The sequence below is a fragment of the Charadrius vociferus genome, unplaced genomic scaffold (genome assembly GCF_000708025.1).
Source record: "Charadrius vociferus isolate BGI_N301 unplaced genomic scaffold, ASM70802v2 scaffold306, whole genome shotgun sequence".
NCBI lineage: Eukaryota > Metazoa > Chordata > Aves > Charadriiformes > Charadriidae > Charadrius > Charadrius vociferus.
In genome coordinates, this window is record NW_009648963.1 from 4,869,556 (window position 1) to 4,893,287 (window position 23,732).

Here is a 23,732-nt window from a genome sequence, read left to right on the forward strand (position 1 = left end):
GACAATGCCTACGCCAAAGCTGGTCATTCCTGATTATCAATAAAATACGCATTCTTCATGGAAGGCAGAAACCATCATGTTTCACCCATCACTGACAGCGACTGTCTTCATCACATTGTCTACAAAATCTTAAGAAGTGGACCAGAACAATGCAAATTTGCTACCTTAAGTCCCAGTTCTGCCAAAACATACGCACCACATTTAACATTTTGCACTGTTGCTGCATGAATGATTGTCTGCCTTATAATAACAAACTGTCAGTAATACCGCAGCCATTGTTTTCCATGTATCTTCCTCTCCCTTAGCACTGCCCTAGACAGCTTACAAAACCATTTCTTTGCGTGGGTAGGAATTCAAGTGAAGACAACCGAGTCATCTAGTCTTCCAGAAGCCTCCAGTTTCTCTTACGCTTTCCATCTTCACCCTTTTACAAGACAGAATTAGATTTCCTAACTACCCTCTTCTGAGTTCCAGTAATTGTTCTGCAAGCATTGCTGCCAGAACGTTAGGAAGGAAAAAGATTTACAAATAACTATCCTAAACAGAATAGTTTTCATGTGTCAGAGCTGGTAAGAGATTGTGACCAATCATAAAAATAAATAGTCTTAGATATCTGTTACTGGAGCGCTGCGGTCTAACTATTACTGTATTTCTCAAACTGCAGCAACAAATCCTTCCAGAGACAGCCCGAAGAAAGTTTTATTATTTGTGCCAACAGAATTCTAGCTGAAATTAAAGGAAAAAATTAGTCCAGTTAAACCAAATGCAAGTAATTTGTTATTGCCTAACCGATGACGTACTTAACATGATTTCAACAAGTAAAATGTCACCAGTTTAAGGGCTTCTTGCTAATCCAAGTGACTGTAGCCTACTAGTGGCAAACATTAGCGTGGTGAAAAAACAAGTCAAGCCATCAAAACATTTCTTTATCAATAGAGCTAATGTGTGATATTTAAAGAGTTTTTTCTTTTTTAGCCCTACAAAGCTCTTGCCACTCAGCGACAAAGCCTGCATGAGTCACCCCTGCTCAGACACAGGCAGAATTGTTCATCCATAAGCAGCTTCACTTGCCGCAAAAACAGCTGTTTGTTCATCTCTTGCCAGAAGTGAGGTTGACGTAGACCAGCTGGGCAGGATGCCCTCCCTCACTTTGGAAAAAGCAGAGAGAAGAATACAGGGGAAAAATGTAAGAACAAGCAAATTATTACAGTTCCTTGTTGTTGTATATAACATGCATTATCTGGACTCCACTGCCTGAAGTAACCCAGCGGCCAGTACAGGAGAACTGATGCGCAGAGCAGAATGGCTTCAGGAAGAAGCCTAGAATTTTATCGCTGAAGCTAGGAGGGAGCAAAATCTGACACAGGAGGAGCGTGTTCAATCCCTCAGAGAGACGGCAATGCTTTTTTAGGCACTTCAAAAAACAGCAACCTGACTCTAAAATAGGCTCTGTTTCTCATTTACTAGGAAAGTGAAGAATGTGTTCCAAAAATGAAAATCCTAGTCTAAATTAATCCCTGTCTGATGCGGTTCTTTCCTCCGCCTCTTTATTTAGTGATGCGCTATTTTGCACCTTTTGCAGAGGGGCACAGTGGGCAGAATAACCCTTTTTGTATTTTTTTTATTCATTATGAGGATCACAAATTTAAATTCATGCTGAGAATACAGATGTCACAAAGATGACCAGCTAATATCAAGTTAACCTGCAAAGGCAAATCTAAACAAAGTCGGTACAAGCACAAATAAGTAGCCTCTGTGTTACCAGGATCATATTGTTATAAGGAATTAGAATAGGTACATAACCTTGATATTTAAATATGTTGTAGTTTCACTACCTTTGTGTTCCATTTGTACTTACAAACCCTCATTATCTGTTCAGGACTGGCTTGGCAAAGGCTATAAGGCATAATATTGGTACCGGAGAACTGCAAGGCACTGTCTTCTACACTGTAACATAGTTCAAACAATAACATGCAAATGAAAAGAAGCACTGGGAAAGTTGGTCTTTGAAGACTTGAGCAAGTTACACTGAATGCTATGCATACTACAAACTCAGGTCTCACGACCCTTTCCCAGCTCCCTGCACACCTTCAAGGACATCCTTTGTGATAAAACAATGAATAAAACTGCATTATCACAATATACTTATGTTTAAAATAAAATAAATAAAATGAACTTAAATAGAAAGAAAAACCCCCACTTGAATAATTACAAGTCACATAATTTTTATTCATGTTTTTAAATCACATAACTTCCCTCCCTCATCTACAGTTTTAAAGTTATCATTCATTATTTGTTTCATTTTTTACTTCGTTAACCACCTCGACTCTCAAATTCAACCTCTCACTAGTTTGATCTCTGAACATACTTTTGCATACAGCTCCAGCTGTGAATGTTACACGCATTTGGCTTGAGTTTAAATATTTCAATTAACAGAGACAACAGGAGTTTGATTAATACCAAATGGCAGATTTTGAGCAATGTTCCATATAACTTGCTAAATTTAGCAATAAAATAAATTGGTTATGTAAGGGTAATGGGATAAGGGCTTAATACAAAGCTTACTATATGTGTTTGTGATCAACTGCTCCATATTTTCGAAGGGAAAAATTATGCCTCCCCCTGGTTTTATCATCTACTAAAGTTTTGCCTTTTCATTGAAAATTGAAAATTATCACATGATGAAGACATGCCTATCTGTACTGTGTAGGAAATACCACTAATAAAATACATTTAAAAAAAAAAAAGAAAGAAAGTCTGAGATCGTTAAAGCAAGTCTAGGTGCAAAATACTTAGACAACAGAGCAAAAGCAGCATACAACAATGTAGAATAAGCTGCATTTACTGGTATCCTGTACAAGCTTCTTTTGTTCTACTGTTTTGAGCATTTATTGTAATCAAAGTATTCTAGAAGTTCTGTAACCCATTGTTTTATTTGTTTTCCTAAGAAGTAAATGTAATACTCTGGCCCAGTTTACACATTCCATGCCATTTACTGATAACAAAAGTTTATAATACCTTATTGTCCCCTTGTACTTCTCCCAGTCTCTGTTGAAGCTCTCTAATCTCTTCTCCAAGATGCTTATTTCGATCTTGAGCCTCACTCAGTAGTTGAGCAAGATTTGCCTAGAAAAAGGAGTAAATATTAGTCAGAAATTAGTGCCTACGGAGAGAAGTGCAAATAGTGATGAAAAGAAACCCTAGACTTACTCCTTATCTGCCAACAATCTTTAGTTTTACTGTTGCCGGTACTCAGACTTCATGGTTCATTAGAGAGATAAGAAAAAAAACTCACCAGGGTTCCTTTATCTTTAATAGTAGGAAATACATACAACATGTATGGAATAAGGGAAGAGCTGATGTCATCTACCTGGACTTGGGCAAGGGATTTGACACGGTCTTGCACGACATCCTTGTCTCTAAATTAGCGAGACATGGATTTGACAGATGGGCCACTCAGTGGATAAGGAATTGGCTGGACGGCTGCACTCAGAGAGTTATGGTCAACATCTCGATGTCCAAGTGGTGACCAGTGACTACTAGCGTTCCTCAGGGATCGGTACTGGGACTGGTACTGTTTAACATCTTTGTTGGCGACACGGACAGTGGGATTTAGTGCACCCTCAGCAAGTTTGCCGATGACACCAACCTGTGTGGTACAGTCAACACACTGGAGGGAAGGGATGCCATCCAGAGGGACCTGGACAAGCTTGAGAAGTGAGCCTGTGCAAACCTCGTGAAATTCATCAAGGCCAAGTGCAAGGTCCTGCACATGGGTCAGGGCAATCCCAAGCACAAATACATGCTGGGCAGAGAATGGATTGAAAGCAGCCCTGAGAAGGACTTGGGGGTGTAGGTGGATGACAACCCCAATGTGAGTTGGCACTGTATACTTGTAGCCCAGAAGGCCAACCGTATCCTGGGCTGCATCAAAAGCAGCGTGGCCAGCAGTTCGAGGGAGGTGATTCTCCCCCTCTACTCCACCCTGGTGAGACCTCACCTGGAGTACTGCATCCAGCTCTGGGGACCCCAACATAAGAAGGACATGGACCTGCTGGAGTGAGTCCAGAGGAGGGCCATGAGGATGATCAGAAGGCTGTAGCACCTCCCCTATGAAAACAGGCTGAGACAATTGGATTTATTCAGCCTGAGGAGAAGGCAGCCTTCCAAGTACGTAAAGGGGACCTACAGGAAAGATGGGGAGGGACTCTGTCATGGATTGTAGTGATAGGATGAGGGGCAACAGTTTTAAAGTGAAAGAGGGTAGATTTAGATTAGATATTAGGAAGAAATTCTTTACTCTGAGGGTGGTGAGGCACTAGAACAGGTTGACCAGAGGAGTTGTGGAAGCCCCATCCCTGGAGGTGTTCAAGGCCAGGTTGGATGGGGCTTTGAGCAACCTGGTCTGGTGTGAGGTGTCCCTGCCCATGGCAGGGGGGTTGGAACTTGATGATCTTCAAGGTCCCTTCCAACTCTAACCATTCTATGATTCTATGTGTGCACACACACTCCCAGAACAGCACACAAACCCCAAACAAGACAAAGTGAAAATATCTATGCTAGTTCTGGTATCTTGGCTGGCGGAGACAGCAAAATGCAGAGTACTTTGACAATATTTATACAAAGATGCCAAAATACTAGTTTTAAACTTCCACGTAATTAGACAAAAGGCACAGCTGATAAATGATTATGATATAATTATATTGCCTAATAGTGTTTAGAACAGATTCCTACTCAGTAAAGAGGATGCCAGCCAGACTCCCTGCCCTATACAGAGCTGTACCATGGATATCTAGCAGCATAAAACTTCAAACGTGACCTGAAGAGATTTTTTAAACTACTGATAAACCTGAAGACTGCAAATAAATAATTTGGAAAAAGAGTGTAATAGCAAAAAACATAAATAGCCAATTACAGGGTCAAAATTAAGCTGCTTCTGATTTTATTTTCAAGGCAGCAACCATTCAAGCAATGCAAAAGGTTCCTCAAGTATGCTTTGGTAGAATGATTTTTTTTCTATACATTAAATAAATGTGTAATAGTCATTCATATATTGAATAAATCAAGGAGCTTCAGAATACATTCAGTCAATGGTTTTGAGAGGTACTTCTTAATGGCTGTTTAAAAGAAAGAAAATAAATAACCCATGTTTGCAGGAAATTGTATTTATACTGAAGTATCTATGGCTACTGCTCAGATGCATTTTTTTTTTTTTTGAAGAAAGCTGACTTTCAGTAAAGGCCATCCAGCCACCAGACTGAGTTAGATAAAAGGAACATGATTTGCACAAACCTCTCTGAAACACTTCTATTTATAAAGTCCCTTTTCATGATGAATTTGAACAACTCATAACACTGCAATAGCACATGCAATTTCAACACCTGGGAAGAACAAAATCTCACTAATCAGTGTTTACAGCCACAACACCAGGATTCTTGCAGTCTGTAGTTAAAACCCAGCTTCCAGCAACTGCAGGGAAGGCATTACCATGCCTATACTAAATCTTCCCGGTCAGATTTATTTCTTTTAAAACCATTTCTCTGGGATTGCAATTCTATGCTGAATTTTATTTGTCAGTCATATAAATGACTTAACGTGACAAAAACCTTTATACTCAAGACAGGGATTTTGGAAGAAACTTTAAACGAAGAATTTTAGACACCAAAATAAAACAGCCTCGTTTAAGCATGCTAAGAGCATTATAATGAGCTAAGTATAGACTTGCTCCTTAATGCAAAGCTTCTATTATACTTCTGTTAAACTAAAACAACCAAGCTATGTCACAAAAGTACTCTCCAGCAATTATTCATTTCCCTGGCTTAGAGGTTCCATACAACATATAATTTAGCTTGTTCTGAGTTTTAAAGGTTTTGGCAAGACCTCATTAAAGCTCTTGGTTAAATGTGGATAGAAGGAGAAATATTTGATTTTCAGAAGTGCTCTACTGGGCTTAAAGAGAGCCAGCCAAGAGGATACGTTGAACGACACCTGGACTTGGTACCATTTCTTTGGCATATGTAACGTACCATATGGTTGAAAGATGATAAAACTAACAATGGAGGACTGGCTTCGTGAACCTGTAAGCATGTAGTTTTTGAGGAAAGGGGAGAAATCTGTGCAAGGAGAAAGGCAACTCATTTTTCCACCTGGCAACTTCTTTTCAATATTCATAGAACAAACACAGAATTCACTTAGAAATTCAAGACAGGTTACTTCAGCAGACAATGAAGTTCATATCATTTACCTGTGCAACAGAGAACAAGTCTCTGAAAATTAGCAAAATTCAGCTTCTCTAGACTCAGTTTCTTCAACAGTTTCTTTTGATTCTAGATGAAGCCTTAAGAAGACTTCTGTAACTGTCAGAGACTTTCCTTCTTTCACTCACACTGTTCAAAACTAACGCCGAAGTACTGATGAAGAGATTTCTGAGCCATGGGTAATGGGAGGGAAACGTGCAGAGGTCTATACCTTTCTGCTGCCTTATCTTGTCTTGCCTCTGCAACAACCTGTAGCAGTGGAAACTGTTTCTCCTACTCTCTCTCAATGCAACTGTTTGTAATACTAAATAACAGTACTTCATTCAACTCTCTGATTAACTGTCCGGTATCAGACAATCTTTCTAGAGCTCTGTCCACCTCTGACGACCTTCAGTTTCTGGCAGGTATTCATGAGCCTCTGAAGCATGACAAGCTATTTGTTTTACATCCATCTGTCACGTAAAGCTTCCAGGTATCGTAGAATCATAGAATATCTCAAGTTGGAAGGGACCCATAAGGATCAGCAAGTCCAACTCCCTGCTTCTTACAGGATTACCTAAAACTAAACTATATGACTATGAGTGTCATCCAGATGCTCCTTGAACTCTGATGGGCTTGATGCCATGACCAGTTCCCTGGGGGAGCCTGGTCCAGTAACCGACCACCCTCTCAGTGGAGTATGATTTGAGTGCAGTCCAAACCTCCATTGTAGTATTAGACATAAGAAACTGTCCTCGTATTCCTTTTTCCTCTGACCAAAAGCAAGCATGATCATGGCCAACAATCCCACCAGAAGCTAGGAAGAAAGGAGAAAAAGACTGATGTGAGAGTGCCGAGTGGGAAGTGCCTGCCTTTATTACACAGGGGGAAAAAGCGCCATAAATCAGAACAGACCAGAGAGTGAAAGATTCAATGGGATGGGATCATAGACCTCACCCTTTTCCACTTAGACTTTGTTAAAATTTGAAAGAAGGTTTTGGGGATAGAAGGTGGAAGAGAGCCTTACTTTTAGCTACAGATGAGCATATGAAACTACTGAGGAAAATACCTATAAATATTTATTAACATAAGGCAGTGAATACCTATAAATATTTATTAACATAAGGCAGCGAATACCTGTCAGACAGCAACAGATCTTTGCTCACTACTGACCAATGACCCAAGAAGAAAGAGGAGGAGGGGGGGGAGAAAGGAACTCCAAATAGTCATCCATAGCATTATGCACTACACTTGAATTCGGCTTCTTTAACAATTTTGCAAATCTAGCCACACATACACACAGTGTTATTTTTCTTCACACCACTTTAAAAATGATGGATAGTAACACAGTCTTTAATATAGCTCTCAATTCTCTTGCACATAAATCTTATCTGACACATAAAAAAATAATAATAAAAAAAAAAGACTGACTGCCTTTAGATACTGCTTGAAAAAGTAATTTGGCAAGGGGGAAGAGGGAGAAACTTCCAACATATCTTTACAATTTAAAAATATTTTTAAATACAAACAAGCATTTCTATACTGCAGTTTACAGTCTTTTATCTTTCTTCCAGCCACACCCTCAAACAAAGAAGAACTCTGAATTATAGGGCTGACAGAAAAAAAAGTTTGATGAAACATTAAGCACACTTGATGGGTGTGACTGATAGCAAATTTAATTGCAGTTTCTTCTCCAATGCATTCGTATGATTGCAATGGCTGAATTAGTACAGAAAACCCTGCTTTGCTTACCAGCTACCACTCTTCACTCCAAGGCAGAAGAAATGATGAACTCCCCTAGCACTAGCTTCCTCACGATAAAAAGCAAAAATTACTGTATTTTTCTCTTCATGTTGAAAAAACATGTAGGGAAGACTTCTGAAATTATAGGTCCTGGGCATACTAAACAAAATATGCTTAAAATGGGTCATATTTCCCCACAGAAAAACAACAGTAAAAATCAAAGCCTTGTCAAGCAGTCACTTTGTCTCTTGCCTTATGCCAAGAAAATCCTCTCCTCCTCTAAGCATCTGCCACTCTGAGAACCAGGCAGAAATCCCACCACAGAAACACACCAGTGAAAACTTGAGAAGGCTCTGCAAAACAAGACAGGCTTGCTTGTGCTCACATACCTTCAAGACACTTGGCAATCGGAATTTTTATAGAGCTGATTAATAGAGCCAAAAAGCCAGATTAGCAGTAGACCTATAAAATTAATACTCTTCCCCTCCATTTCAACCAGTCTTCTGTGTGTTAGATTAGGATAGCGTTGTACAGGACCAAACACCACCGAGACAGAACTAGAGCATTTGCCGAAGGCCAACAAACAAAATAAGGTTAGCATCAACTAGACTCCTTTATGAGACCAGTTTTTGCAAAGCAACTTGTTCACATACATCAAAAGCAGCAACCGGGGATGTCAGTAGGAACTACCAGTACCATGAGAAGTTACTTGGCAGAAATTCTTTCACTGTGAAGGTTTGATAAGATACTTCAGTCCCCCCATACTTCATATAGCCATCAAGTTTTTGTTGACAGCAGATGAATGTAGTCAAAGAGAAATGATTAATTTGTACATACACAAAGACTACTATACTAGGATAGAAGAAAAGATTGTTTCATTGGCTTGTTTTATCAGAAGTATTTTAGCTGCTTTGAGTCCTTAAAAACAACTTAAACTTGAGATAATGCACAAAAGGAATCAAAATCCTTTAAACATTTTGAGCGTTGTGACTAGTTAACAATATTTATCAAGAGAATTCAGCTGCAGGGGTGTGGACAAATGCCTCTCTACTCCATTAAGGTAAGACACAGCAACCAGAGGAAAGGCTGTTGTACACAGCGGGTCTGAACAGCGTTCCACATTTTAAAGAGGGACTATCGCATCTGTTACGATCAGCATTTCTTCTCTCCTAGCCTTGTGTTTACTGCAGAACCTACAAGTTGAAGAAACAACAGTGTCAGTTCACAAAGGACGAATCCTAGTGTGGCTGAGAAGGTCTAGGTTTTGCATACTGCCACCTGCTCTGGTCAATGGAACAGCAAATTTCAGCGCACAGAAATCAAAATCTCTCTACTGGTTATGCTCTCAGAGCAGGCACATTTTGAAATCCATGGGAACATTGGTCTCTGATGCGTTGCAAGGGCAAACGATCTTACTGTTTGTTTTCCATCTGCTACTTCGCACTATGGGAGTCAAACACATGCACCTAGAAACCCAAGTAAAGCGCACAGGTCTAAGTTTGGCACATGCATAATGTTTTTCATCTTTGAACCCTATGAAGAGAGGAGGAAATCACATCAATCTACACAGCACCCTTGTGAGATACATACAAAATGATTGCTTACCCTGTAGCGTATTTTATCTGAAGATTTTATCTCACAGGGCTCCGAATGCAGCTTTTGCAACTTAGCACAAGACCAGCAAAACTTCCCAAATTCATTAATTAACAAGAAATAGTCACGCTATGGTCACACTAGTCATTTTTTCTGCTGATGTCAACAACAGTCATAAGGTAATCCCTTAAGTTTGTTTTGAAAGTGAATTGTGACAACTGAGTACCTTAAGCTGGAAGTGGAAGTGAAAGGGATCAAAATGGATCTATCTGTGCTATGTTACAACGTACTCCTGTTTGGAACCTCCGGTCCTTCTGATGTTCTGCTTGCCCCAAAATGCCACACTCATGAATTTATTAATTAGCAAAAGTCAAGCTGTCTGACCAATGTCTCGATTAGTGGGTAGCATGCTGCTGTGATGTCAATGATGGCTGAAGCAGTCACTGCTGAATGAATCACCTTGGGACACCTACGAATAACTGTAACAGAGTTAAGGACCACGACCTTCAGGAAAGATACACACAGGTTCTCTGATGAGACTTTTTGCCTGGCAAAAAGAGTAGCTATCAAGCTGTCCTCTACAGTGGGACTATGTCATCATTGCGTTAAGAGGCTCAATATTAGGAGCCTCAAAGAGGGTTCTATGACCACAGGACCCTCTCTAAGGCTCAACAGCTGCTTGGAAGACACAGGATCCACTTGACTACATGAGGCAAAAGTATCTTTGCCAAATGGCTGGCCAACTTCATAAGGAGAGCTCTAAACTAGAAATTATGGGGGAGGGAACAAGGAGGTTTGGGATAGGGTTAGGCAAGCCAAGACCCTGGGATGATGGGAAGAGAATGGACATAGCAATTCACAAAGCAACTGGGCTGAAGTGTAACTCGTTTGAGCATAGGCATGTAAAGAAGGAAATGCCTGCAGAAGAGCCTCACGAGGAAAGCTCTCAAGCTTATATTGCAGAAATGGCACACTTAGATGCCCCTCAGAGGCACCTACTCTAAAGCATACAGCATGGGGAACAAAGAGGAGGAGTTCGAAGACTGTGTGCAGTTACAGGGCTACAATCTCGTTGGGATCATGCTGAAATGGTGGGATAGGTCTCACAACTGCAGTACTGCGATGGAGGAATTTAGGCTCTTTAGGAAGGAGAGCAGAAAGGTGAGGAGGGGTGTTGCCCTTTGTGTGACAGAGTAGCTGGAATGCATGGAGCTCTGCTGGAGCTCTGCCTTGGGACAGGCTAGGAGTCCGTTGAGAGCTTTTGTGTCAAGATTAGTGGGCAGATCAACATACATGCTGCTGTACCGAGTATCTACTATAGATCTCCGGATCAGGAAGAAGTAGTAGATATGCCCTTCTTCATACAACTGGAAGAACCTTCATGTTCACAGACCCTGGTCCTCACAAGGAACTTTAGCCACCCCAATACCTGCAGGTATCTGAACACCACCCCTTCCCCCTTTTTTACTGTGAGAGTGGTTAAACGCTGGAATAGGTTGCTCAGGGAGTCTCCCTCCTTGCAGATATTCAAAATCTGACTGGAGATAGTCCTGGGCAACCTGCGCTAGGTGGTCCTGCTTGAGCATGGGGATTGGACAAGCTGATCTCAAGAGCTGCCTTCCCACCTCAATCATTCTGTGATCTTGTGATGTTTAGCTCCATTTAATTTGATTCCTCATACATTTAAACTACAAATATAAGCCCTCACCAGTGAACATATGCATTGCAGCTTTATTCTTGACACACAGCCCCACTGCAAACCCATTATCTCCAACTGAGTGGTCTCACTGAGATGAAATTAAGCAAAGCGTATTTAGGACTGTGGCCCAGCACAGTCATTTTCCTAACCATGCATTTTACTTCACCTTTGTTTATTCAAAGGAACTCATTTGTATTAAAGGAACTTCCATTTCATGTAGAAGGTCAAAGGATTCACTGATCTGTTATTTCAATGACAAAGCTTCTCCCAAACTGAAGTTATACTGAAAATCTAAGCAATGTAGATGAAAATAATAGTCAGTATAAACCAAACTAGAAATCACATTTTTGTTTTCTCCTTCAAGTTTCCCAGCATGGCAACACTGTCCAACAGATATTCAGTATTTGTTTGTCAATGTCATAAAAATGTTCTGTATCACAGCAAATGCATATAGACGTATACCACTGCAGAATGGTAGAATTTCTATTTATATAGGATGCACAACAGAGGCTCTGTAGACAGAGCAACATTTTAACATACCTTTCAAAATGGGGAGTGTCTATTGTTTACCATCTCTGGTGAATTTTAACATCAAAATCCACTCTTCATTATTCCTGTCCTCCTGGAACATTTCACCCTTCCATTACCTATCCAAAAATTACCCTATACCTGACCCCACAAGTCATTATAAAACTACCTTCAACCGCAGTGTTTAATTGAGAATTTTTGGTAAGAGGGGCCAGGAAAGCACTGACAGCTCACAGGCTGTGATAACAACACTAATGGTAAAACACTTGTGCAGGAAAAGAGGTTTCAGTAGCACAGTTTCTCATTTCCTGCTTTTGTTGGTTGGCAGAAGGCAATACACATGGAGCAATCTTTGGATTATGTCAGAGATGCATACCACTGCACACACAGCTTTGAGAAGGAAAACACTGCAGAGCACTGCATGTGAAGATACCTTTAAGTAACATCAATTTTACAAAAACAGGTTCCGAGTTAACTGCTTGCTGATAGAAATTGCCTGTTTACATGGTATTTCCATACAAAACATGAAAATTCTGTGCTGCAAAACAGGGAGAGAAGGCATGGTGTGAAAAACAAGATATTCTAAGAAGTCATAAAGTGTAATTGATAATAAAGGTGAAAAATGAAGAGATGAAGGAGAAAAAAGCAGCAATTCCAACCCACCTATTACATTTAAGGTTCTAGATTGCAATTTCAACAATAATTTCTCAGTTATGGTAAAATAATGTAACAGATAGCAAATTGTTCAGAATATCATGTTTTCACCTTATTTCTGACCATGAGAACAGCATGCACTTCTGTGTCACACAAAATTCATTATAGGATCAGGGTCTCTGTTTTATAAAGTGACTGAGGTCACAAACTTCTCCCAGCAGTCAACTAAGCTTCTGGGCAAAAGATGATGGAAAAAGTCCAAAAGAGCACAGAGAACTTCACTCTTTCTTAGATGAGAAAATGCTAAGAAATGTACATGCATTAATAATAGAAAAATATTCATAACTTCATTTTATTATTCTTTAATGCATTTCTCAAATCAAAACTATATTCTTCTTCAGGAAGGTTGCTCTACCTACTCCAGATCATCCCCCTTGCACACTGCAGACACACTTCCTGGAAAAATGAAAACTCAAGAAGTGCATGAACAGCCTATTACTGTACAACCTAAAGTATATATTGTCCTTGGGGGAGATCTACAAATGACCTGGTTTGAGAACAAGATTTTCTTTCTCTCACTGTTACCTAGCATGAATACAGAACTTCCTCAGAAAAAAAAAGACTCGTAGCTGGATTATTAAATGGCTTTCCAGGCACTTACCATGGTAAGATTTGCCAAAACCTAATATAATTGCAGCTTCTGAATTTAGACTAAATTTTTCTATTATTTTAGAAACTAGTGTCAGATTTATTTGTTTTGAAGGATGGAAGACAAATTAGAACAACATCCATGGGGTGGCAAATCTCCCTTTCTACTTATCTCTGTAATGACCCATATACTGCATTGGGTTTTGTCTTTCTAATTGTATATTCCTCAGCTCCAGTGTTAGTAGTCAGAATGCACAAACCTATCTGGTCATAAACTTTTATTAGAACTCTGTTGAAATAACAGAATTTCAAATAAATTATGCTAAATAATGAGGAAGTTAAATGATTCTACACTGAGCCACTGACTTCTTGGCAGCTATTTGTTTAAGTGCCTGAAGGAATAATTATATTGCCTCTGAAAGTTTAGTGTAAAACAACCACAACCCAAAGCCCCTAAAATTCTAAAATTTTAAGAAAATAGCAAGAACTACATGCAAACTCCCAGGGAAAGGATGATGAGTAAAACTTCTGACCCATTACCAGAATGCAATAACCATGTTTTAAACATTGTTAAAAGACTTTGAGGACTGGCAATTACAGTAACAATTTTTGGTTTTTTGAGTTCTCCTCCTCTCCCTGCTCAAACATTGTGTTTTGGGTGCCATTTTTCTCTAAAAATTAAGATAATTTTAGGATGTGACAACCAACACTTGACAACAGGGACATACTATGAAACAAAAAAAAAAAAGTGAGCAGGCAAAAAGTTTTTCAGGGGAACCATAAAATGCAATTACCATTGTTCTTACCATTTATAACTCATAGAGCCCAAGTGACCTGTGAGAGCACCTAATGGAAAACGGTACTCACAACAATAAATTAACAATTATGGAATGCAGACAATGCATTCCCAGATTGCTTTTAAGTATGAGAAGTCCTGTCATGAACCCATTTTAGGACTCAATACAAGAAGGATAAACAACAAGGAGTTGTCTGTACACTGACCAATTTCAGTCTCAGGTGAGCGTAAAAGCAGTAGTCATATATTCTAATTAATGATAGTTCAGATATTTCAGTGAAGCACGTTAGACAAAAGCACAAGCAGCCACAGTTTAAAGACTGAGCTTTTCAAGACAGAAATGCTTGCTTTTTACCAGGTTTCTTAGCTAATATTTTCACACTTTTGCAAAGCAATTTTGTAGCAGATAAATACCACCAACTGAAAAATAAATCCTACCTGTGTCCTCTTTTCAGGTGGAAGGGATGGATCCCCATCCTACAAATAAATGGACATATTTTATTGGCAACTCATTTCTGAAGCCAGCAACTATATATTAACTTTGTGGATCAAACTTTAAAACGTATTTTAACTAAAATATTATCAAAATTGTTTCTAAAATACTGCATCTTGATTAATACCGTAATATTAATTTCAACTCAAAAAATTGTCTAAGGTTGAAGATTTGTTTACATTCCTAGAACAGCAAGTCATTACAAATTTATGTTGCATTATTTTTCATAACAGTACATTAAGTTGCTGTGGAATAATAATACTGCAGTCAGTTTTTAAATGGAATTATGACTGAAACTAATTTCCTCATAGCACACACTTTATTCCTGTGTCTTATATAACAGGCACTACCTCATCAATGCGGAACAAATGAGTAATAATATGATCAGGGCTGTACAACTGCAGGACTACTGTAAACAAGTACCTAAACATTTTTACAGCAGTCCTTATGGACTTCTTTCCTGGGTTTTTTTTTTTTTTTTTTTTGAGGTTCACCCTTGCCCCCCAGTTATACAGTATTCGTAAAGAACAACCTACAATCAGCTCCCGATACTTCTTTTTCAGAGACTGGTGTCGTTCCCGTAACTGGTTGGCCATAAGCTTGTATTGGTCTCTTTCTTGTTGACAGGTGTCCAGCTCTTTGGAAAGGATTAGCAATGCCTCCTTTTTACTTTCAAGCTTCCTTTTGCATACCAGATACTGCAGAAGAGGAAAAAAAACATAATTGTAACATCCATTTCTACCTCAGCCAGTACTTGATTCAAAAGGCTCAAGTTTTTCTCTAAAAAGATGGAGGAAGACAGTCTGCAAAAGATCAAAGCCTGACACAAGTCATCTTAGCTTGCTAAGAACAACGACAGGAAAAAAAAATCTGTTTTATCAGAAGCCTGAAATCCATTTCTAAGTCCACATGCTCACCCGATCACTGTGAGTTAGGAAAATTCACCAATTCAAGTTTCTCCTCTTTTTCCTCATGTGCAATAGTATGACAAACCTCACAATTTGACCCACAGCCCTGGGAAGGCTGCTAGAGGAAGAAGCCTTTGCAAACTCCCTTTTCTACTTGTGTCCACAATACCCTGTCAGTTAGCAACCAGCATTTCCCACCTCATTAGCCCTTCCCTCCTCCTCCTCCCCACTACCAGCAATGTCCTCTGGGCTCAGCCTTCCACCTGGGCAGTGAAACAGTACCATGTTACAGCAGAAGAGGTAGCACAAGTGGCAACCAAAATTTACCTTGAGTCTGAAATAATTACAGTGTGTACTCTATTGGCACAGGTAAAAAGCTATTTCAGCTGTGATACTATATGCACATGGTTGTTGAATTAAAAGAAAGGGAAATAATGCAGGAATATTGCAAACACCTGAATGGAGAGGGAAGGATAGGTGAGCCTTCCCCTCCAGCAACCACCTATCATGCACAAAGCAAAGCAGAACTTGTAAATCTTAGCTGTTCTGCACCAGTCTGATCTGCTTCGTTGCCCTTCCCCACTGGGAGGAAAAGACAGTAATGTGTACGTCATCCCTTCCTGCAGTGGCTGAACGTTACCTATCAGAAGTTTCAGGCAACTTTTTTCACTTAACATGATGTTCAATCAGCAGATTCTTCTTACCCGTTACTTGACACTACTCATGCTAAAGCGTATATTTCTATTTCTGATGTTACTCACATAAGACATGGCACTAAATACTTTCTGAATGTGCTCTGCAAGAGACCAAATATCACAGCAGTCATGAAAACAATTTATAGTTTCATTATATACTCTGACAAGAATACTTTGTCATTATGGGCTCTTGCACAAAGCAAGAGCATCAGCACTTCCATACTGTTCAAGTCAGTGCTGTTCTTTGGGACACTCGTATGTACTGCTTGCTTGGAACTGACTTTGTTAACCTCAATTTCAAGTCAATGAGAAAGGGAAAAGAGAGTTCGGCATATTAGTACAGCCAACGTTTTCCAAAAATGGTAAATGCTTAGTTGCAAAAAAGCAGGAAGGGAATGAGAAAAGCAATTCCAAGAAGGATCTGAACTCTCAAAAAGGACACTTCCACCTTGGATTAATTTTATTTCTGGCAATACTGAAGTTGAAATCCTGCCATAAATTTTCTGGATTATGATGCCTTGGCATCAACAAAGGCAACTGTACCTATGTACTTATGTCCTTACTGATATCTTACACAAATGTCAAGTCCCCCGATAAAGCACTGAAAGGTATCAGAAGCTAAACTTTAATATTGTCAGCAAGTGATTACAGTGACACAAACTGCTTCAAACTTGATAAAATAATTCCTTCCCTTACAGTGAAAGATTTGCCTCAGACAATCTCTCTTCTTTTTTTTCTAGTTTCATCTCATGTCTTAGTCAATTCTAAAATATACCTTCACTAAATTGTTTTTAAATACTAACAATCTGATACAGTAATTGCAAATAAAAAAGAGTAAAAGCAAACCTCACAATCACTTTAAAAAAAAAAAAACAAAAACACAACAGCCCAAACGCCTGAACAAGTAGCCTGTCCTGCTCCTTTAACCACCAGGAAGAACGAAGCTGGCCTGTCCAGCCAATGCCTACGTGGAGCAGAACAGCCTACACAACACAACGTACACAGTGGGAGGGGATAAAAGATAAACATCTCACCTTAGGACACCCACACCACCAGCAGGTGCCTCCGAGCTTTGCTGTGAGTGCTGGTATATGAAACAGTGTACAAGAGAGTTGGAAGCTAACTGGAGCATGTGGATAAGCCTATAAAAATAATACTTATCAGGCAGGAAAGGCAGACCTAGTGCTAAACAAATCTTGCCTCTGCCATGAGTCACAGCGTTCCACAAAGGACACGCTCAAAGCATAAAAGAAGGCTTTACCTTTCACAGCAGCACTGGCAGGGGCAAGGGAATTGTCCATTATCTCTGAGGTCGAGGATAATGAACCATAAACAGATTGTGGGGACAGTTGTGTTCAGGGTCTAAATGAAAAGGAATAATGATCTCCTCCTTGTTTAAAGTATATTTTAACTTGATGAAGTATATACTGATGATGTGGCATACAGAAAGAAGTGGCTTGGCATCTCTGTTGTTGTACTGTTTGCATTTTGCTATAAAAATGACCACCTAGAAGACTTTTTGAAGCCATTTTTGCCTTTTGCATATATTGACTTTCCCAAATAAATGGGATAAAAATAGTAATAATGTATAGTAATTTGCTTCCATGGGCTTATGGTACGAGAAACAATAAAGCCAGAGCATTTCTGTGGAATTTGATTATTCGACAGAGCTGTTTCCAATTCCCATTACCATTTTTGAAGGAAAAACAAATTATACAAAGACAGACCTCAAAGAGGTTATCCAATATATATGTTTCTGAACGTTAAAATAAAGTCCTAATAATGGCCATAAACTGACCTAACAACTGTACACCAGAAATGGATTCTACTCAGGGAAACAACTGAGTCCCACCAACAATTTCCCACGTATGGACAAATAAGTGCAGCAAATTGGTATGCTGTCAAAAAGAACACAGGAGTTTAACAGTCTTTGGAGCAATGCAAGCGATAAGGAAAAATTTCTCATAAAGTCTGAGAAAAAGCATTCAATAGATACTTCTGGCATTCATATAGAGATTTCTTCCTCTGTAATCAAAGGAAAAAGACTACGTCTCACATTCTGTCTATTAGTGAGACAAACAAGTGAATTCTGTTATGCACTACTGTTACTATGAAATATTCTTATTATCTTTTGTTTCTTTTTAATTGATGTTCCAAAAGAATCTGAGTTTAAAAAACAAAGTTAACCAAGAACCAGCTGCTACACTTTCAATCTAAAAGCTACAACGTACAACTTTTCATATCTGTCTAGTGACTTTTATCTACCAATTCGCTGTTATCTGCAATAAAGCAAATTATAATTGCTACAAGGAAGATCATAATAATTAAAGGAATATATATGACATCCTACATTACTGCCTGAACTGCTTTACAGCCAGATAACTACTTTAGTGAAATTGAGTAAAAAGAGACTGACATTACAGGAGAGTGTAACTGCTCCAAGGTGACCCTCTACATCAAACACTTAGTATTTGTCCATTGCTATTTTTAGTGACAAATCTGGATAGATCTCATTAACAACGCTGTAGACATGGTCTAATAATCTGATGAAGCTGGGACAGTGTCAAGGTTTTAGACTTTCCTTTTTTAAACCAACAAACATACCAAATTCCTATCACAAAATAATTTATTTAAAATTGGTACAAATTACTCACTTATACTTGGGTATTTTATGGCAATTAGTGCCAAGAAGGAAAATACCTAATTTTTTGAGGGTAAAAGTAGAGATATCTCCAAACTGTGCTTTGGAGTCACTGTGGATCATATTCTGTGTTCTCTCAACACTCCAGGACCTTGTGTCCTCCCAAATGCCAACGGGCCACCACATTGTATGCGGCGCTGGAAACCCTATCGTCCACCATGCTCTCAGAGAAACCATGAATCCTACTCACCATCTTTTGGACAAGAGATCCAACTGCTATTGAACTGCCTGAATTTTTGTCCAATATCTCCTCACTGTACTCTTGGAAGCAATTTTGTTGTGCCAATGACAAACTGAAGAGTCCCTAAATGCATTGTCCTTGGTTTTATCCCACAACTCCGCTTTTCCTGCTGCCCAGTGCTTGCTTCCCTAGCTACACCCTGACTGCTGAAACACACACCAGGCTGGCATCGTTTACTGATGATACAAGTGATACAAGCAGCTCTCCAGAACACCACGTCTTGTCTTGATGACAATATTACACCACATCATCTTCACTGGTCACTTTCGAAATACCATCATCTGATTTGATTAGTCAAAATAACCCTATTTTGCAATGTGGCCCAGCCCTTAAAAGTTTTGTACACTGTGCACGGGATTACATCATTAATTTCTCTGTGTTTGCTCCTCAACATCCATGTGGGTATCTTAGTCTAACCTGGAACATGGGAACATGAGAAGCAAACACTTGGTTTGTTGCCTGAAAGCCCAGCATGCAGGTCTCCACAGCACCTCTCCTGTAGCTCCCGAGAACTTTGGAGAGCAGTAAGTCACAGTGCCAGCTCTTTTAGTGTTTCCACTTCCTTTTCCAAATAACAAAGCAATTACAATGCCAACCCAATCACCTAGGAACCTCAGAGCATCCGCTCCCCTTTGTTCTTCCCTACAGCCACTGGCATTTGCCCACATTTAGAAAAGCCCTGAAATTAGTGGCTCCAAAGCTTGTTGTGTCCCCTCATATAGGTTTGGCGAATTACATTTCACACTCTGTTAGAAAAGGCAACATGACAGAAAGTTAGAGAGATATTATAAACATGGAAATCTCACTTATTTTCCTTCCTCTTCTCTCTTGTCCACATTAAAAAAATTGTGCAACCAATGGGAAAGATATGCTCTGCCAATTACAAGCAGGTTAGGTTTCTCACTCTTATTCAGAATTAATGTCTGGAACATTTAGCTATTTGAACTAGAACTACTGCTCAATAGTCACGCATTCGATAAATAACTGCCCAAAAGTTTCTCCAAGTTTCAGGTTGGCAATTACTAAGCAAGGGAGCTCAAGAGCACAAGGATATCACTTCCCTCTGTGTTGCTGAAGACCATGCATAGTTAATAATCAAGAAATAGCCTCTTGAGAATGACAAATTAAATGGAGACTAAATTTCTTCAAACTAATTTTAGGAGGTACAGTCACATATGAGTAGCTGTAAATAGCACAGAGTAAATGCTCTAATGTGTGGGAGGTGACAAGGAAAAGAGAAGCATTTTGACATTGGATTTAATAAGTTGGCAAATCCGAGGGAGAAGCTAGCAGAAAGGACAGGACAACCACTCTAGTCATATGGGTTTCCTAGGAAACCTTTCTTGCTTCCATTGGAAAACACCGCCAAAAGTACACGTTCTCCAAGCAGTATTAAATTAGGACTGGTGCCAACACTCAGTGAAGTGAATGGAAGCACACTCGCTGACTTCAGCAGAAAGGAGACCGAACTCGTAGAAGTCAGCTCGCAAAAGCAAGGACAGAGGTGGTCTTGCAGATTATGTAAAAGTGTCTTTTCCCCACCATACATAATGTCCCAGTACTGTTCAACTCATCCCACCCCTCCAAGATCATGCTACCACCCACTACTTTCTCCATTACTGATTCTGTCATCATCCTTCAATCAAATGACTCCAAGACAGATTACATGGGATTCACACAAAAACTGAAATCACACCCTTCTCCACAGCAGAACATACAGAGTTGGAAGTTTCTACAACCTTTCAAAAAGAAGCCCCCAACTACCCTCGAATAAAGTTCATATATTGTGTTTTTCATTCATATTCATGGGATTTAGTTATGTTTCATCTCCCTTACGGAGACAGGAAAACTGAGCCACTAAGGACTTGACTCATAAGTTTGTGTAAGTCAACAGCTTGGCGTATCTGTATCAGCGGTCAGGCTGAGAAGTAAGTATGAACATTTAAAAACACTTAAAAGCAAGCAAACAAAACTCTGCAACCAAGATTTTGGTGACCAAAATTATTTTCAAGAATTGCTTTCTAGCAGTGCGCTCAGCAAAGCAACTAATTACTGTCACACTTTCCTCTTTTCATCCTCTTCCAGGTGGGAGAGGTATTTTGTTTGCACCATGGATTTTTTTTTTTTTTTTTTAATAAGAGACATTCCAAGGCTTGTTCAAAGGAATGGGCTATACTCTTGGGATAGTATTTTGAGATTTATGAAGATCACTTGTTTCTGGAAGACTTAGGCCACCATCTCAGTCCAGCCAGCAAGAAATTTCTTCCTATGGCTTAGTTTCATTTGTGTCACACAAGCAGTTGTTGATGAGGTCTACATCCTACAGCTTTACACAGGCTTATTAGTATACTAAACACAGGTCATTCCATGAGGAAAATGTTGGGGAAAAAAAAAAGATTCCAAGCAAAAATTACGTGGTAACCCAACAGAGTACTTTACCTTTTATATCTACACCATCAATACCTGACCTCAGCTAAAGATTGGGCAAAATGTATGTGGATTCTCACTCCTGAAGCTTCTGCTTTTGTATTGTTGGTGAGATTATCAGTGGAAATAATAACTCTTTCTGCTCCTTCAGTATTTGCTAAGTTGGCTTTGTCCCAGTATTCCTTCCTACGTCATCCTATTTAGAGTTAGTCTAAAGAATGTCCAAGGTACATGTGGTGCAAACATTGCTCAGAGCACCAGGTGCACACTAGGCCTGAAATGCATATAGCTGTAGAATAAGTGGAAAAATACATGAACACGGAGGCAAAAGAACAAGCAAGAAGTTAGTGATAAGCATAATAAAAGCAGAAAAAGATGCATGAAAGAGTACAGAAGAAAAGGCACTGAAATGGAACAAAAGCCAAAAGGGAAAAAAAAAAGAGTAAATAAAGACTGGAACACCCTTAAAAAACCGAGCATTCTTTTTGTCTAATGAAGAATGAAAAGCCAAGCTACAAAAATATACAGCTGTGTGTACAAGCAGTTGTGTATGTATATATAAGGACCAAAAATACATCTTACCCTTTTTCTTAACACTTGCAATATTAGACTTTTTAAAATATTACAGTTGCTTTGATGGGTATTTCAGTTACTCCTGTCTTTCAAATTTGGAGGACTGATTGTGGAAATGAAAAAGCATGTGACCATGGATCCGAACCCATCAGCTTCTGGTCTTTTATACCAACATTGTGAACCCCATTCTACATTTTAACTGTCCAGCATCAGCAATGTGAGAGTGTTTGTTTAGTGCTACAATGTCTTTTCTTGCCTGTCTTGTCTTATATTTTGAAAGCACTTAAAACTGTTTACAAAATAAATAGGAAACAAAACTTAAATTACTTAGCGCTGAAGGTAAGAGGCCTGGAGAAGCTCTGTACCACTAAAGGATACAGTAAACTGGAAAAACTTACTACAAGTTACTTCAGAAGTTAGAGCCACTTTCACACAGACCCATTAGGATGTTGGAGTTAATGGGTAAATCGCATGAAGTTAGTCACAATAGCCAAAGGAAGATGAAGGCAAAAGAGGGAAGCCTATACCCTGACAGCATGCACTACAGACTTCATGCAGAAAAACAAGCTGTAAGCCTGCTGTGGAAACAGAGAGAAAGGAAGAAAAATGGAATATAAATCACTAGGTTCTAATTGTTCCTGAAAAAAAAAAAAAACCCAAGAAATTATATGTATGCTTAAGTATTTGCAAGAATGTAGCTTAGCACAGTCATTAAACTTGGCTACAATCAAGAAGTCCCTAAACCAAAAGTAAGTGTTCAATTTCCAGACTGATTTTCTAGGTTAAATCATATCAAAGGTAAAAGAGTTCCAAAATAATTCTAAATGACTTTTTAAAGACAAAAATAGGGACATTTCCTTTGAACACACCTCGTGAGTTGTCTCTTTCTCTTACCCTTCCCTGCCATGTGACGCCACCCCCACTCCCAAATAAAACTCCATTTGGGAAATAAGAGGTCAGATGCAACATTGCACCATTAGGACACTACCGAAAGCACACTTTTCACTTTCTTCTGGATTAGTTTGTGTGTTTGCAAGCACTGTGTGCGTAGGTAGACTCCAATTCTGGACATACTGTACTAGCACAGACCTGGGCCCACACAACCTCCCACCGAAATCACTGGGAGAAGTGAAAGGTTCAGAACCCCAGACTCGTGCATCTTTTTGAGAGGTCAGGGCCTTAGGCCACACTCACATAATATAACAGAGGCAAAGCCCTCCTGAAATCAGAGGAATTCACCAGTGTGAACTGTACTCTAGGACAGTAGACTCGGTCAGGTTGATCTACGCTCGTGCCATTTGCACAGAAATTGTGTTTGCTAGTTGTAAACATAAAAATACTATTCTTACACTTATGCAAAATTAATGCCACGCGAAATGCAATGTAAAAATCAGCACACCAACCTACTTCAAACTTCATGGTTTTGCCTATAAACAGACTTGATTTTGATGATATTCCTTTAACACAGACTGACCTCAAGTTGCTCTGAGTTTGGTAACTTATCCTACATGAAAATATGTACCGGTAAACACTGTCGATCTTTTTAACGTGGACATAGCAGGTAATGAATTTTTCTACCCTTGTATTTTGAAAATTCTCCCTCTACCTGTTGAAGCCGACTGTCCCCCTCCCTGTTCACAGACCTCTCCCCCGCTGTAGGTAGGACACCGTGGGTTTGAAAACCCTCTCGTGTGTGATTCCAGTAAGGTAAGAACACAAACCGTATGCCACAGGAGGGGACCCGACGGGGCAGGCCCGGTCCGGCCCCCGCGGCAGCCGGGCCGGCTGCTGCCGCCC

The 23,732-nt window shown here is 39.5% G+C and overlaps 1 protein-coding gene across 1 annotated transcript in view; it reads right to left on the reverse strand.

Annotated features, from left to right (window-relative positions):
- Positions 1 to 23,732, reverse strand: part of CCDC149 (coiled-coil domain containing 149) — a 50,137-nt gene that overhangs the window by 25,530 nt on the left and 875 nt on the right. Inside the window, exons 2-4 of the mRNA XM_009887669.1 lie at positions 14,927 to 15,088; positions 14,336 to 14,374; positions 3,019 to 3,126 (exon numbers count right to left, since the gene is read on the reverse strand). Coding sequence (XP_009885971.1) covers positions 3,019 to 3,126; positions 14,336 to 14,374; positions 14,927 to 15,088 — 309 coding nt within the window. The remainder of the gene's footprint in view (positions 1 to 3,018; positions 3,127 to 14,335; positions 14,375 to 14,926; positions 15,089 to 23,732) is intronic.